Source organism: Adelges cooleyi, unplaced genomic scaffold, assembly GCF_023614345.1.
Source record: "Adelges cooleyi isolate 19-005CV unplaced genomic scaffold, UGA_ACOO_1.1 ACOO_flye_CR_arks_rails_tigmint_CR_PRNA_167, whole genome shotgun sequence".
In the NCBI taxonomy this organism is placed as follows: Eukaryota; Metazoa; Arthropoda; class Insecta; order Hemiptera; family Adelgidae; genus Adelges; species Adelges cooleyi.
Genome location: NW_026095824.1, coordinates 3,014,274 through 3,029,370, shown reverse-complemented (window position 1 = coordinate 3,029,370; position 15,097 = coordinate 3,014,274). Strand labels below are relative to the sequence as shown.

At 35.0% G+C, this 15,097-nt stretch overlaps 1 protein-coding gene across 1 annotated transcript in view; it reads right to left on the bottom strand.

Moving 5' to 3' along the window:
- Window positions 1-124: 124 nt before the first annotated feature.
- LOC126832787 (phosphoinositide 3-kinase adapter protein 1) overlaps window positions 125-15,097 on the bottom strand; it is a 33,765-nt gene continuing 18,792 nt past the window's right edge. The window contains 12 exon segments of the mRNA XM_050563735.1: window positions 125-1,382; window positions 2,615-2,706; window positions 2,781-2,876; window positions 3,869-3,992; window positions 4,071-4,222; window positions 4,283-4,387; window positions 5,264-5,966; window positions 6,058-6,209; window positions 6,684-6,828; window positions 6,902-7,080; window positions 8,389-8,621; window positions 10,286-10,415. Of these exon segments, the coding sequence (XP_050419692.1) occupies window positions 933-1,382; window positions 2,615-2,706; window positions 2,781-2,876; window positions 3,869-3,992; window positions 4,071-4,222; window positions 4,283-4,387; window positions 5,264-5,966; window positions 6,058-6,209; window positions 6,684-6,828; window positions 6,902-7,080; window positions 8,389-8,621; window positions 10,286-10,415 (2,561 nt within the window). The 3' untranslated portion in view covers window positions 125-932.

Sequence of the window (15,097 nt, the reverse complement as noted above, 5' to 3'; positions counted from 1 at the left end):
TTTTTTTTTAATCTAACCTTTAATGGACTTTCCTGGGGGAAAAAAATGATAACCTTGCGGGTAAAAATTCATACAAAAACTTTATATTTAAAACATAAAAAATTGTATAAAAATTAACATTAAATGATGGAAAAAAAAATAAAACAAACAAACAATAATATCCACGTTTAAATGTATATGCTTATAAATATCTATTACGTTCAAACGAGAACGCTGTTAATTAACAATATAATATAAAATAAATAATTTGACTAAGGCCTCGACATGTCGGACTCGAATATCGCTAATTAGGAATGATCGTAGGTGTTAGTCACATATTATAATGTTTTTATTCTTCCTTTATATGATGATAATCTATATTATTATCATTACAATAGGAACGTACTCGCGGATACAGCAATACACAGTGGTGGTTATACATTATTATTATCGTCAGTCGGCTATATATATATATATATATACCGGTACGTCTTAGACAATAAATTTAAATATTCTATACAGATAAAAAAAATCTATAAATATGCGGGTAATAGTGTAATCTCGTGAATAGGTTTGTTCGAAGAAATCAAATTACACAAAAAAAACTGTTAAACGAATAGCAGCATGAAAACTATATACACAATGATGAAAATTTGAAGAAAAAATAAATACATTTTCACTGAACAGGGTCAGAAGCAAGTCACGTGTCACGTCTTGTGGGTTTGAGTGGATTTTTATGTTTGCAGCCCCCCCCCCCCCAAGTATACAGGGTGTCTCAAACAGAACGGCGGGGTTTCAAGCGGGAACGCGCAGAGGCGACATCTAGCGGCAGTCATTGGAAACTCGACAACTTTCGTTCAAGCCCTACCAGAGCGCGCTGTAGGGCTGGAATACTTGACAACCTACAGCCGTTTGAAACCCCCCACCAGTTCTTTTTTGGCACACTCTGTATATTATATCTGTACCGAAGTGGTGTACTTGCAATCGGCCACGGTCACGTTGGTGTAATCCGGCATGTTGTCCAATATGTGTTGGACCTTCTGTTCGACGTCTTCGAAGCGGTGCACTTGGTCTCGGTCGTCTCCTTCTTCGTGCCGGACAGCAAGTACTTCCGGTTCCGGTTCGGCGGCGGAAGTACCGCCACGGGTCAGCTGCAGGGTGCACGCGATGCCGGTCATGCACCGGACGGCCGAAGCGCCCAGGGCCTGCGAGGCTGTGGCCGTGGTGGTCCTGGACGGGCAGCACTCGGACTCTTCCATGATGGTCTCGGCCGTGGTCGATCCCACGGGAGAGTACATCACGTTGCCGTAGTCGTGGCCGGAAAAGTCCACGCTCTTGTTCTGCAAGAACGTGGAGAACGAGTGCGGTTGGTCGAAGTACGACGAGAACGACGATTTCTGCAGCTGAAACGAAAAAAACCAAGGCCGGTCGGAATTTTAACGTGGCTAGGTAAAACAGCTGATATTAATTGGGGGGGGGGGGGGGGTTAATGGGCAAAATGGGTTTTACCAATTTTTCGACATGGATAATAATATGTCTTATGGCCGGAGGTCATTTTGTCCGTCGCGTTTTCTGTCACAGTGCTGACGTCAGCATTATGGATTATGGAGGAGTATTAAGGAATTATGGAGGAGAATTACGTAAGGATTATGGAGGAAGATCGTGTATGGATTATGGAAGAATTTTGAAGAAGGATCGTGTAAGGATTATGGAGGAAGATCGTGTAGGTATTATGGAGGAGAATTATGGAGATGAATTAATAGAGATAGTGGATAACAGATAAAATATTAGAGATACTAGATTGCAAGACATATCCATGTATTGATTTATCTGCATGAAGTGTGGATACTCTTACTTTGATTGTTGTTTATGATCAATCATTCTTCCATTATTTCCTTTTAACACCCACTTTTAACATGTACATGTTTTATCGCTGGGGGTCAGTCTAAAAATTTGGCCGAGGCGCTGACACACACTGACGTCCCACTTGGTGGCGGCGGAGGAAGGAGGGGGGATTAGAGACATAAATTAGAGATAATATAAGATTAAGAGATAAGATATTAGGGATACTAAATTAGAGATCAAAATAGAGATAATGAGTATTAGAGATACTACATTAGAGATCAAAATATAGATAATACATTAGAGATCAAAATAGAGATAATATAGTAGAGATAAAATAGAGATAATGGATTAGGGATAGTAGATTAGAGATTCTAGATTGGAGATAAAAAAAGTACCAAAAAGTCCAGGGTCCTATACTTGAATATAAAGACTTATACATTTGCCTATGTATCCGCTTGTAGTGTGGATACTCGTTAGGTTAGGATATTATTATTATTAAGTGAATCCTTTTTGATATTATGAGTTATGGATGTATTATATATTTAAGTGATGTTAAAATTAAAATTTCTAATGATTTTGCTTGTATATTATATTTAATATGATATCATTATCTTCGTGAAGCTTAACAGGCCTTGATGGCCCAACTCTCCAACATGAGATTATGGCTTCTAAACAAATTCAGTCCCCAGTCAGAATGTAGATCTGACTAACATCTGTAGTCTAACATGTTTTTTATTACACTGTTTTGTACCGGATTTTTATTTCAAAATGTTAATACATATCCACTTACCTTGCCGTCGTCAACATGGTCTTGATGATAGATGTTGTTGTCGTTGACGCTGCTAACGCTAACTGTGCTGGATCTCCCACACGAGTTGGAACCTATCGACAAAAAACGGGCGATAATATTAATAATTATATCAAATTGTCATTCTGTAATGTGCTTAATGACTTACTGCTAGAACTCTGAAGGCTCAGACTGCTGGTAGGTCGTTTCGACGGGTGCTCAGAACCGTTTCGTTTGATGATATTGTCCGAAGAACCGTCAGATTCTAAAAAAAGTCAAATGCACAGTTTCTATATTTAGACTTGAATTGGGTTTTCAGGGAAAGGACATGATTTTACTTGGTCTCATAAAAACCCATGTAAAAATGTGTACAGTTTCTTTTCTGTTTATTCTGTGGTATTATACTCGATGAGAAGACAAAACTGGTAAACAGTAGATGGGAAGAAACGACAGATGAAATAAAACCAGATAGTGCACTTCATAGCAAAACAATAGATTTTCAAAAAACATAGTTTTCAAATGGTTTAAACTTAATGCAGTAGGACCAAACAATTATAGTGCCGAAAATAATGCACACACTATTTACAATAATAACGTGAACTGATAAGAGTTACTGATAACAAGTAGTTGATTAACGAAGGTTGGTAACATTATCAAATTTATTTGACCACACCGTAAAACAGAAGGATTATTTTGTTCACTGTTTGGTCACACTGACCTGAAGATACTTATCACATAAAAACGCGACGGCCATAGTCTTAGAGCGTCGCAGTGCGACCATTTTCGTAAAACTAAAAGTAGAATATAATTTTTATACGAAAGTCAAAACAATAATTGATTTAATGACTAGAAAAATTGCTTTAAGAGGTTTTAATATGTACAAGCAATTAAAAAATGTATGTTATAACTCATTTAAACAAATATATTTTATAAAATACAAACCGTAATATCAATATTTTTAACTGATAGTACTAAATAGATAAGAAAAGATAAGGGTACGGTCATTGTATGCCCTTTCAACATGGCCGTCACGTTTTTCTTTTCTTTAAAAGTGTGACCCTTCTGCTTTTATCTATTCGGTGGTTAAGTTTGTTCGGAGTGCTTGGACTTAATTTTTTTGGAATGCTCTATCGGGTTTTATATTTTAATAATCTGTGCCAACACCGTATGCATGTTAGCGAAGAACAATATCAATAACCGGTTTTAATTTGTTAGGTAAAGTACTTGGTTTTCGATTAACCCTCGTGATTCGCTTACGTTTATTAGATTTTCCTTTGCCAAAGAATTTTTTTATGCGTTCAAAAGGAGTGGGACGTTTCAACTGATCTTTCATTCGTTGCTGAATCCGGTCGTATTCCGCCCGCATTTGATTGAGTTGTTCCTAAAAAAAAAATTTTAAAAATGTCAACATGTTTCTTCGGTGGATATACATAACATAATTTACAACGAACAAACTGACCTGTTTTTCTTTGAACGATTGTTGCACGTCGTGACGGTTTTTCCAGGTTTCCACTAAGTTTTCCACTTCGTTAATGGTCAAAACGTTGTTTTTAAAGTCGTGGATGATCTCCAACAGCTCATCCTGAGGCGTAGACAGAGTATGGTTACTACCTGAAAAATAAAATTCATAATAATATGAAAATGTCGATTGTGTTGAGAGGAATAATTTACCTCGTGAACTGTTGGTGGAAAAGTCGTTGGATCTATGCGCCGATTTGTTGTTGATGCTGTCGCCGAGGGAAAGGTTTGCCCGCAAGTGATTGGCCGATCCCAATGCTATAAGACAACATGACAATGATTTAATCAATCTTTCCCTCGATCCAAACACATTGGAGACCACGAATATGTCCTGTGATCACCAGGTTTTACCGTCACTCGTTATTAACCAACTCTTATTAGCCGATTCTCCTTGATTTTAGACTTGATAAATATGAAAATTTCTTATCACTTATTCCTTATCAGCTCTCTCTTATCAAACGTTATATACATAAATATCTATATATCACGCGATACTCTCGACACTGATTGAATAAAACCGGATAGTGCACTCGATAGGATTTCAAATAACGATTTTCTATATGCCAAATTATAGTGCCGAAAATATTGTACACATTATTTACAATTATAACTTTAACTGATAAGAACCACTGATAAAAAGTAGTCGATAAACGAAGGTCGATGGTGATAACATTATCACATTTATTTGACCACACCGTAATACAGAAGGATTATTTTTTTCATCGTTTGGTCACACTGACCCGGGATTGTTAAAAGTTTGTTTGGAGTGCTTGGACTTAATTTTTTATAGTGCTCTATCGGGTTTTATATTTTAATCTGTGCCAAAACCCTATCCATGTTAACGAAGAACAATATCAATAGGTAAAGTATAAAACCAGATAGTGCACTCTCTATCTCTAGATTTTCGATTGGTTTAAACTCGACGCAGTGTGGCCAAATTATAGTGCCGAAAATATTGTACAAATTATTTACAATAATAACGCAAACTGATAAGAGCCACTGATAACAAGTGGTCGACGGTGATAACACTACAGATGTAGTGTTATCACACTGTAAAACAAATTCTACGATTTTAAGATTGATAGCCTCAAGACATATTCGTGTGGATGTTGTATTTCGGACGTTATGTCTTACTTGTGCCCATGTCCAAGTATCCACAAGGCGAAGCTGTGTCGACGGGCGAGGAAGGCATCGGTGGCGTGGACGACCGCGTACCCGCCGGGCTGTAAGGTCGGCCGTTGGTGGGCACTTGATAGTTGGTAGAGAATATCGACTGCGGCGGCGGTGGAATCTGGTAGTTGAACATGGCGGCGGCGTTGGAGTTGGAGTTGTTCAGGGGCGACCCGACGTTGGTGTAAAAATGTTGGCTGCCCTGCGGTTCGACCGGTCTGGGCGCCGGCGGCACTAAGTAACTGTCGTCCAACGGCCGTGGCAGCAGATAATTGCCGTCCGGATCGTCTTTGGTTGGATGTCCGTCGGATATGCCCTTCAAGATGCTGTACATGCTGGTCAGCTCGGTCATTTGCATGTAGCCCTTGAGGGCTTGGGCGAGCTTCTGGTGGTTGGCGGCTTCGGCCACGTCGGCCGGAGTCATTTGGTTGGCGTTGCGCAGTTGGCAAGCCTGTTCGCCGCCGGGACTTTCCAGCAGGTGCCACGACAGTTTCTCCAACCCGAACTTGGCGGCGAAATGCAACATGGTGGGATACTCCTCGTGACAGTACTGGTACCTGGATCCGGCCGGCTGAAGGAGATGGAAGTTGGGAGGTACGTTTTTCACGTAAGAAGTGACCAAAAACAAGTCCAATTGTTCCCTGTCCGCCGGATTCAATCCGAAAGTCTGCGTGAACGCACAACCGGAAATTATTATTGTTATGCAAAACCACAGTTAGGTTTGGTTAGGTTAGGTTAGGTTAGGTTGATCGTCTTACCTGGCACAAAAAGCTCATCGGGTTATCTAACGAACGCAACAGCTGATCCAATTCTCTCATGCGGCTTTCACATTTCACTGACCTTTGACCCAACGATTGACCGTTTTTCTCGACAATAACGTTGACCAGCACGGAAACTTGCAAACAGCTCACTATAAATGAAGTTATGATTCAAAGACACGCGTTACGTTAAAAATAAAAATGTAATACCACAGAGCAGAATAAACAATCAAAATAAACTATCCAATTTTTACACGGGCTGGGACGAGATGTAAAATATCATGTACGACATCTTGAATATGATCGAGAAATGGGCAGTGCCGATAGATGTGGGGAAATTCCCATTCGTTCTGGCTAAACTGTTTACTGGACAAACGCGGAAAATGGCGACGACGTTGTTGTCGGCGTACGGTATTTAATAAAATATGAACAGTGTAGCCATAATTCACAGAAAAAACTAAAAACACGGTAATATCCGTATTCTGGCATCACTGGGCCTAAAACTCTACATGTCTGACCGTTTTTTGATATTAAGCTCTAAGATTTTCCCTTTTGTTTATTCTGTGGTAATACTATATTATTTCCACAACTAATTTTATATTTTTATGTATATAAATATATCATACGTGGCATTTTAAATTGCAAAGTGTACGGATTTCTTCTGGTCACGTTTGTCATTTCCATTTTGTGTCCGTTTTTGTCCACACTGATAACGATATTGTCTTCCGGGTTCAAAGGTTCGGACAGCAAAACTATGAGTTTGTTTTGGCCCTGAAACAGGTTAAAGATCCAAAAATGTACAACGGACACAGCTGCGTCTCCTGAATTCCTGTGGTCTACTTACGATTTTGATTTTTTTCGGTGTGATCGAGAATTTCGCATCTTCTTCGGACACGCTTGTCGAGTGCCGAGCGTGCATGGACTTGCTGAGAATGTCCATGGACACACCGTAGAAATCGCCAACCGACTCCCTGTCTTGATCCTTTACGGCCATTCTCCTCCATTTATCATAATCGACCAGCACTGTATACAAAATTAAATGTAATACTTGGTTGTTTTTTTTTTGGCTTCAATGCGGAGCTGAGAAGCTATTGTATTTACAATTATGTGTTTTTATTATTAACATGTATATGTTTTTTTTTTGCTGGGAGTCGTTATAAAAATTATAGGGGTCATTCTAGAGATAACGGATTAGAGATAAGAGAAAAGAGAGATAAGATAAAAATAAAGATAATGGAATTAATATTATATATTAGAAATAATGTATTGGAGATACTAGATTAGAGAAAAAAATTGAGATAAGAGATAAGATATTGTATTTACAATGGTGAGTTTTTACCTAAACATTTGTCCGGAACGTAACGCTGAATGTCACACTCGGCCGCGGCGGAGGAAGGAGGGGGAGATTAGATTAGAGATTACAATAGAGATAATTTATTAGAGATAAGAGATAATAGATTAGAAATAGGACATAAGAGAAAAAAATAGAGATAATGTATTAGAGATACTAGATTAGAGAAAAAATAGAGATAACGGATAAGAAATACTAGATTAGAGATAAAATAAAGATAAGAGAAATGAGAGTAGAGATAAAATAAAGATTATAGAGAGAGATAAAAATAAGATAACAGATAGGGAAAAAAAAGAGATTAGAGAGAAAAATAGAGATATGAGATAAAATATAATTGTATTAGAAATACTAGATTAGAGTTAAAATATAAGAGATATGCGGTAAGAGATTAGAGTTTAGAGATAGAAAAGTACCAGGGTCACTTGAACATAAAGACATTTACATGTATCCGGTTGTAGAGTGGATACTCGTTAGTTTTATTTTTTATTTTTGTGTCTATACCCACGATATCTTCTAAGCCCCTGAACCGATTTCTTCGTGTAGCAACTTTATAGATCAGAAATTGTACTTGTAAGGTACTTTATTAGGCTAAATATTTAAAGAATTCATTCCTCCCCCTTTAAAATCGACAAATTTACATAATATTTTTCAATCTGAATTTACGATGCTCTATAACTTGCTTAAAAATAGTCCAATTAATTCCAAATTTGTATAGAATATTCTTTAAGCATAGTACTAACGACAAACGTCGACAACCTAAACTATTATCGTACACCCTTTTCTCCTAGAAGGATTGGCATTTTTTTCTTTCTTTCGCTTTTTCATGCAAAATTTTCATGGGTTTAGATATGCAAATTAGACCAAATGTAGATCTAGAATGGAGAAACTATGACTTATAAAATGTTCTCAAAAATCTGTAATCAAACAGACCGTCCCAACTGTACTAGATTTTTTTTTAATTACTCTCATCAGACACTCACCGGTCTTGTGCTGTTCGGTTATGTCGTTTTCGGTGACACCGACCAATAGGGCCAACATACGGTTGGTTTGCAGCAAAGCGGCAAAAGATTCTGAACGGTTTGAATGCGAAAGTATTCTCTCCAGGAATATCGGGCAAACCAACACTATTTGGAGTCTAGCTTGACTGCATCTTTCCTGACGAGGTGCCGACATTACACCGGACAAAACGTCTTCCAGTCTTACTCTTTGAATTCTAAAAACAAACAAAAAACACAGCTATTTACTTTTGTTTGGTCAATAATGTTTATGGTATTGTCATAGATTTCGAATAAAGCGCCTTTGCCAGAATACTAAGATGAGCAATCACGCCGTTTTAACAAATTATGTAACGCTATATAATTTAACTACTGGATTGTTTCCAAAAACGATGACTAACAGTCGGCTTTAGCTCGGCTTCGTTCTTAAAAAGTGCGAATGGTTAATTACCGAAAAAAAAAAATGTAATAAAGATATGTTTTGGCGCCATTCAAATGTCTGGACACAAATCCTCTATGAATCGTGTCTTGTTTGTTCTTTGTTCTGTATCAAAAGTTGAACGTCCTCTCTCTTTCTCAGAGCTGATATAAACCGCCCAAATGAAAATAAATAAGGTCTTGGAACTTTGATTATAAGATGCCTTATAGATATCAATAGAGTGCAGTAAACACATAAAAATGGCTTATATATATGTAAAGGATATATTTACCTCTTTAGTAGCTACTTGTGTTGTTTGTTATCATGGAATACTATCTGTTATCAATCTCTGCAGCGAATGCTTATGATACAGCAGGTTGATAACAGATAGGATGAGTTGAGTATTAGTATTGAGTAAATATTATTATATTAAAAATTGTTATGTTTATGACTTCAATTGCCGTTTATTTGTTACAGGTTTGTATATTATACAGTAAAAATAGGCATGTATGTAAATAATAAAATAAATAATTTGTTACAGATCAACACGATTTGTCTATTATTATAAATTATAAGGCACCCTTATACAGGGTGTTCCATTATGAATAGTAAGTAGGTGATTCGACACCTGGGGTACCCCTCAAATAAGCCCCCCGTTTTTATCAAGTCAATAATTGAAGGTTTCGACAGTTAAGTAAAAAATATTAACTTAAAAAAAAATTATTCCCTGTTTATCAGTGCAAAAAGCTGACCTTAAAAGAGGGGTCACATCATTTTCAGTCTCTTTAGGCCCCTAACTCTTCTCTTATCATGTATTTCCTACCTCTAGTCTCTAATCATTTATCTCTTATCACTAATATCTTATCATTTATTTCTAATCTCACATCGTTTATCTCTTATAAGTTATCTGTTAGAATTTATTTTTTATCACTGATCATTTACTTCTTATTAATAATAATTTTATTCTAATAATTTTTCTCTTATTATTTTTTAAGTTAGGGATCGAAAGGGACTGAAAATTATTTGACCCCTCTTTTAAGGTGAACTTTTTGCACTGAATAACAGGAAATAATTTTTTTTTAAGTCATTATTTTTTTACTTAACTGTCGAAACCTTCAATTAATGACTTATCGAAAAAAATAAAACGGGGGCTTTTTACTTAGTATTCATGCTGGAACACCGTGTATATATTTTTATTATAATATTAATCATTTCTAATTTTTCCATAAAAATTAAAAAAATTCACGCAGTAAAGGGTTAATTACAACCACGTTTACATCTGTTTGCTTGCCTAGACCTAGATCCGAATCCCTTTTTATTCGAGCCATTTTCCATAAGGTTTTTGACTTTTTCGCATAAAATTATAACTTGAAACATTTTTTCAATACTTTTTTTAATGTGACTTTCCATTTTTGGCCATGCACTCTGCCTAAACGCGTAGGCAAATTTAACATAAACATTTACCTGTACTGTGATTTGTTTTCCTTTTGATTGAAATGCTGGAAGCATTGTATCAGGAAATTGATCCACATCATAGCGGCCTCGCTGTCTCCGCTCGATACGATCACGATGTCCAAACAATCGGACTTCATGCCTAAAAAAAAAACCAAACAAAAGTAAATCTTATAAATCTTTGATTTTTTTTTTTTTGTATTTTCATATACATAGTCCAAGGTGTATATTATGACTACTACGAGGGGAGACTAAAATATAGGAGTGCCGTTTGTCCGGAAAACGTTATCAGCGCGGACTGTGTCCTCGGTATTATCATATATATATATATAACCTATAGAGCTCTTCTTATTGGGATCTTCTTCTTCCTGTTAGGTACAATTAATATTTTAATAACGGGCACACGGTGTGATAAATGATAATACCATACACTATTGCGCAAATGTATAAACGACGGTGCTGAAGAATGCGCCATCAATAATCATCATAATAATAATAGTAATAATTAGACCCACAGACCGTTTGCGCTGGAAGGAGGGGTACCTTCTTAATTAATACAACATGTATTAATGCGCCCAAGTGTATTGTCTTCAATACAAGCTGCTGTTGACTTGTTGCATAGTAAGTATGGTATTACCATAGTATGGCGCCTTCGACGATTGCATGTCAATGGATTTATGTGACGTTAAAACAACCGCATACGGTGGCAATTATATATATATAATCAAAAACGAGTGGAGACAAAGTTTTTTTTATTCGAGTTGCCGAGAAAATGGTAAGAAAAAAAATCCTGGTAAAAGTTTTTTCGGGCGTGCATCAATCCAAAAAAAAAAACCCCTATAAGACATATATTTTTACCTTTGACACTTTATAATAGAAGAAATTCACAAAACATTTCAGCAGCTGATATTTTAATGGGAATGATAATTTTTAGCACTTTCCAACATGTTACCAATAAGAAACCTTTAGCGATAGTCAACCGACCAACATTATTGTATAATATAATCTAATATATGGAAACATGATCTATGAATGAATTTCTCATTTGTGGTGTCCATCAAAATAATGTACCACTACAATTATTATTATTATACGAGATTAAATAGGTAGTTTTTTTGCCGTAATCGTAGACCGTATTATTATAATAGAGTATTTTGACTTCTATTTCAACCGCATTATATTATAATAATTGTTCATATTATATTATTATAAAAAAAAAGGATAAAAAGATAAGGTTATAAGAAATTTGACTACGGTTTATGGCCAACGGTAATCGATAAAATTAGGTACATATTATTATTATTGTAATAAATTACTGTTATATAGCTTTTTAAATATTTTAATAACACATCACATTCGATTGGGTTGTTCCTAAGATAATAGTTTGTTTGATTAGAATAAGTCGACATTTTTAATTTGTTGACGTTTTTGGTTTTTTTTTACAAGCCAACTTTATTGTACGCACAATTTAATTGAGAATTATTATAATAAGTTTAAAATGTATAATCTGACCTAACGGCTAACTCTAAAACAATCATATATTATAATAGTTGATTACCTGCAGATTGTGATAACCGCCAAATGGAACAAATTTTTTCTGGTAGAATTATCAGAGTTGACCAAGTTTAACGTTTTCGGTTTATTTAAGGTTGTTTTGTACGTTTGAACATTTTTATTAACAATAATATGTAAATTCTCGCCGTCACGTGTCGCGAATCATTTTTAATTCAAATTTCTTCTGAGCAATTTTTTTCTTTTAAAATTTTTTTCTTATATAAATTAGAATGTCGGTTTTTTTTCTACAACAGACCGGATATAACATAAAGTCTGACCAAAACGTTTTGGGACTGACAAAAATCGACGGGAAAACGAACACACACACTGACTATGAACAACGTGGACGCTAACAGACACATTACTGAAGCCAAAGTGAGATTACTACACAATCGCAGGCCGGCTGATGATGATGATGATGCCCACGTCCACCACCACCACCACCGCTGTTCTTATCGGTTTGTGTTGGCGACCCATCGGTACACACACACACACACACACGCGATTATAATATAATATAATATTATTTCCCTTTGGACAATAGCAAACTCATGATATTATAATAATAATAACAATAACAATACTATAACAGCGTACAGGGCGATCCGATAAAGATGACACAAACTCGTGTAATTCTACAGCTTATGCGTTTTCCTTTTGGACCATAAAGAGATGAACAGCTAACATATTATTAAACTGGCTTTTATGCGATTGTGAAGTAAACAAAACGAACTAAAACCAGTTTAATGCCACACAAAGAATGAAAAAAAGTGCTCATTGTTACTCTACACGATTAAATACTGTTATCATCGTGAAAAGATACTGTTATCATTGATATCTTATCACCACGATATATTGAACGGTATTTTTTTCCCCTCTAACTGGCCAGACTGACTTTAGTCCTACTGTTTGCATCACATTATAACCACTATTGTAGGAAACATATTTTTTGCTTTGTTTATGTAAAAAAAAAAAATAGCTTTTAACATTGAATTTATTTATTAATCACAAGAAACGTCGATGATTTATCAACTATTAACAAACATAATTTTAGTTAAAATCGTCTAACGTTCTGACCACAGTCGACAATAAATTCAATTGGGAAATCATTGCAACAATATGGTAAACAATAAACTAGGTATTTAGTTAAAGTACAATTTTTTTAATAATCCTCGATAGTAGTTATGTAATAATATAATACCGAGTATTTGTGTAAGTATTGTGCAATCGATAAAAAGTATAACATAACAACACCTAATATAAATAAATATTTATTAGTATTATTTAAAGCGGTAATTTTCTATAATTAAATTGGTTATTTAATTGATTTTTTTTAATTTCAATCATTTGTTTTTATTTTTTAGTTGAAAAAATTGTTTTGTATCAGAATCTTGCAACATCAATATAAGTGTATCAAAATATGGAAATGTTTGAATATTTCTAAAAGTAAATTTAGTGCGTAAAACGATCAGTTTAACAGTCGCAATTTACAATAATATTCGATTCGAAGAAATAGCATTAAATTGGCAACAGGAAGGCGATAAGCAACGCTAATAGTTACGGTTAATGTACCACAACCACAAAGCAACGGTCTGGAAATTAAACACCTTTTAGTATTTAATTGCCATGGCAAGCTCCTCAATGTCTCGACCCTGACTAGTGAATATTAACAGTTATTATTCTGTTCAACTGTGTTAAAATATGTAAAACAAAAAAACTCAGAACTTATCCACTTTCGTCAGTCTCGTGACTCATGCTGTAAATATAATTTGAATTAATTTAATCTCCTTGACCGATGACACAGTGTACACTGTAAGTAACTACAATTGAGTTTTTATATTAGTATATTGCTTAGGTTTTTTTTTACAATTTTTAGTTTATCTACTATCAAAGATATCTTGTTTTTACTAAAATATAAAAAAAATTAAAGGTAATTATATCGTATACAATAATTAAAGGTGGTTCAATCCAATAATCCACCCTGTTTATCCGTTTTCAGCGAGTCAGACATTTAAAAGGTTCTAAATTTAGGTACAAAATGTTCATCTCAACAGTAAGATCAATTCTTCTTCGGTCCATTTTGGCTCTTAACTCGAAAAATTATGTGCCCCTATTAGTTGAGAATTGCATTGAAATTGTATAGAAACATAAATGGAGGAACCTTTTAGTTTTGCTAGTAATTTATGAAAGGAAAATTTTAATTGGAGGTGATAAAATCACTTTTAGTTATAATAATTCCTGTAGACATCCGACCCAGTGTTGCCAACGAATTCCCCAGAAAGTTATCAACAAAATTCCTAGATAAGATAAAATGATTTTAATATATTTTTTTTATAGGTTTTGTGCTACTCAATAGCTATTATTCAATCATTATCTTAAACTTTGAATAGTTAATGAAAACAAATGTCATTATGTTATTTGCATTATGTCGTTTGCTATATTGATAACGCATTTAGCTATGGTAAACATTAGTTAGATTTTACAACCCAACTAACATTGTATTTTATTATATATATTTTAGGAGAAAAACCATATAATATCTCTAAGCAAAATTCAAATTTCCTAAGTATACGCATAAGGATAAATCCCTAGAGTTGGCAACACTGCTCCGGCCCCGCTGTTCTGGTTTTTTTTTGTATCCGCCTGGCGGGCAATCGTTGTAAACGAAAATCATACTTTTGGATACGGATCACCGCTTAAGTAACAAAATGAAAATCGTTATTGGTTTTTTGAAATTTCCTAATACATTATGTGTGTTTTATTTTTGGCCTCAATGAACACCAGTAGGCAATAACTATTGGCGATGCTAGTCATGACCATGCTGCGGTCTGTGTTGGAATCTTAATGCGAAAAAGTTAAAAGGTATAGCTGGTTTGTTTTTGCTATTTAATATACCGAGCTGGTGCGATTCTTGAGCGGATGACGTAAAATATAATAATAATTAATATTCAAGACGACCTAACCGTGTGTTTTGTTTTCGGAGGCCTTCGGGTGTATATTTATAAAAAGGTATATATTTATATAATATTAATAATAATAACGTACATAGTATCGTTTCGCAGTGTCTCCGAAGGGTTTACCAGTGTGTGTGTGTGTGTATAGGCCTCCATGGACATTAAAATTCACAGCGACTTGCGGTAATTGACCGTTTCCATAACGGAAATTAATATACAATAATAATTTTTAATCGATAAAACAAACACCTACGATAATAGTAATAATATTATTAATATAAAGCGCAAATTAAATTTAAAAAAACAACACGGTGGG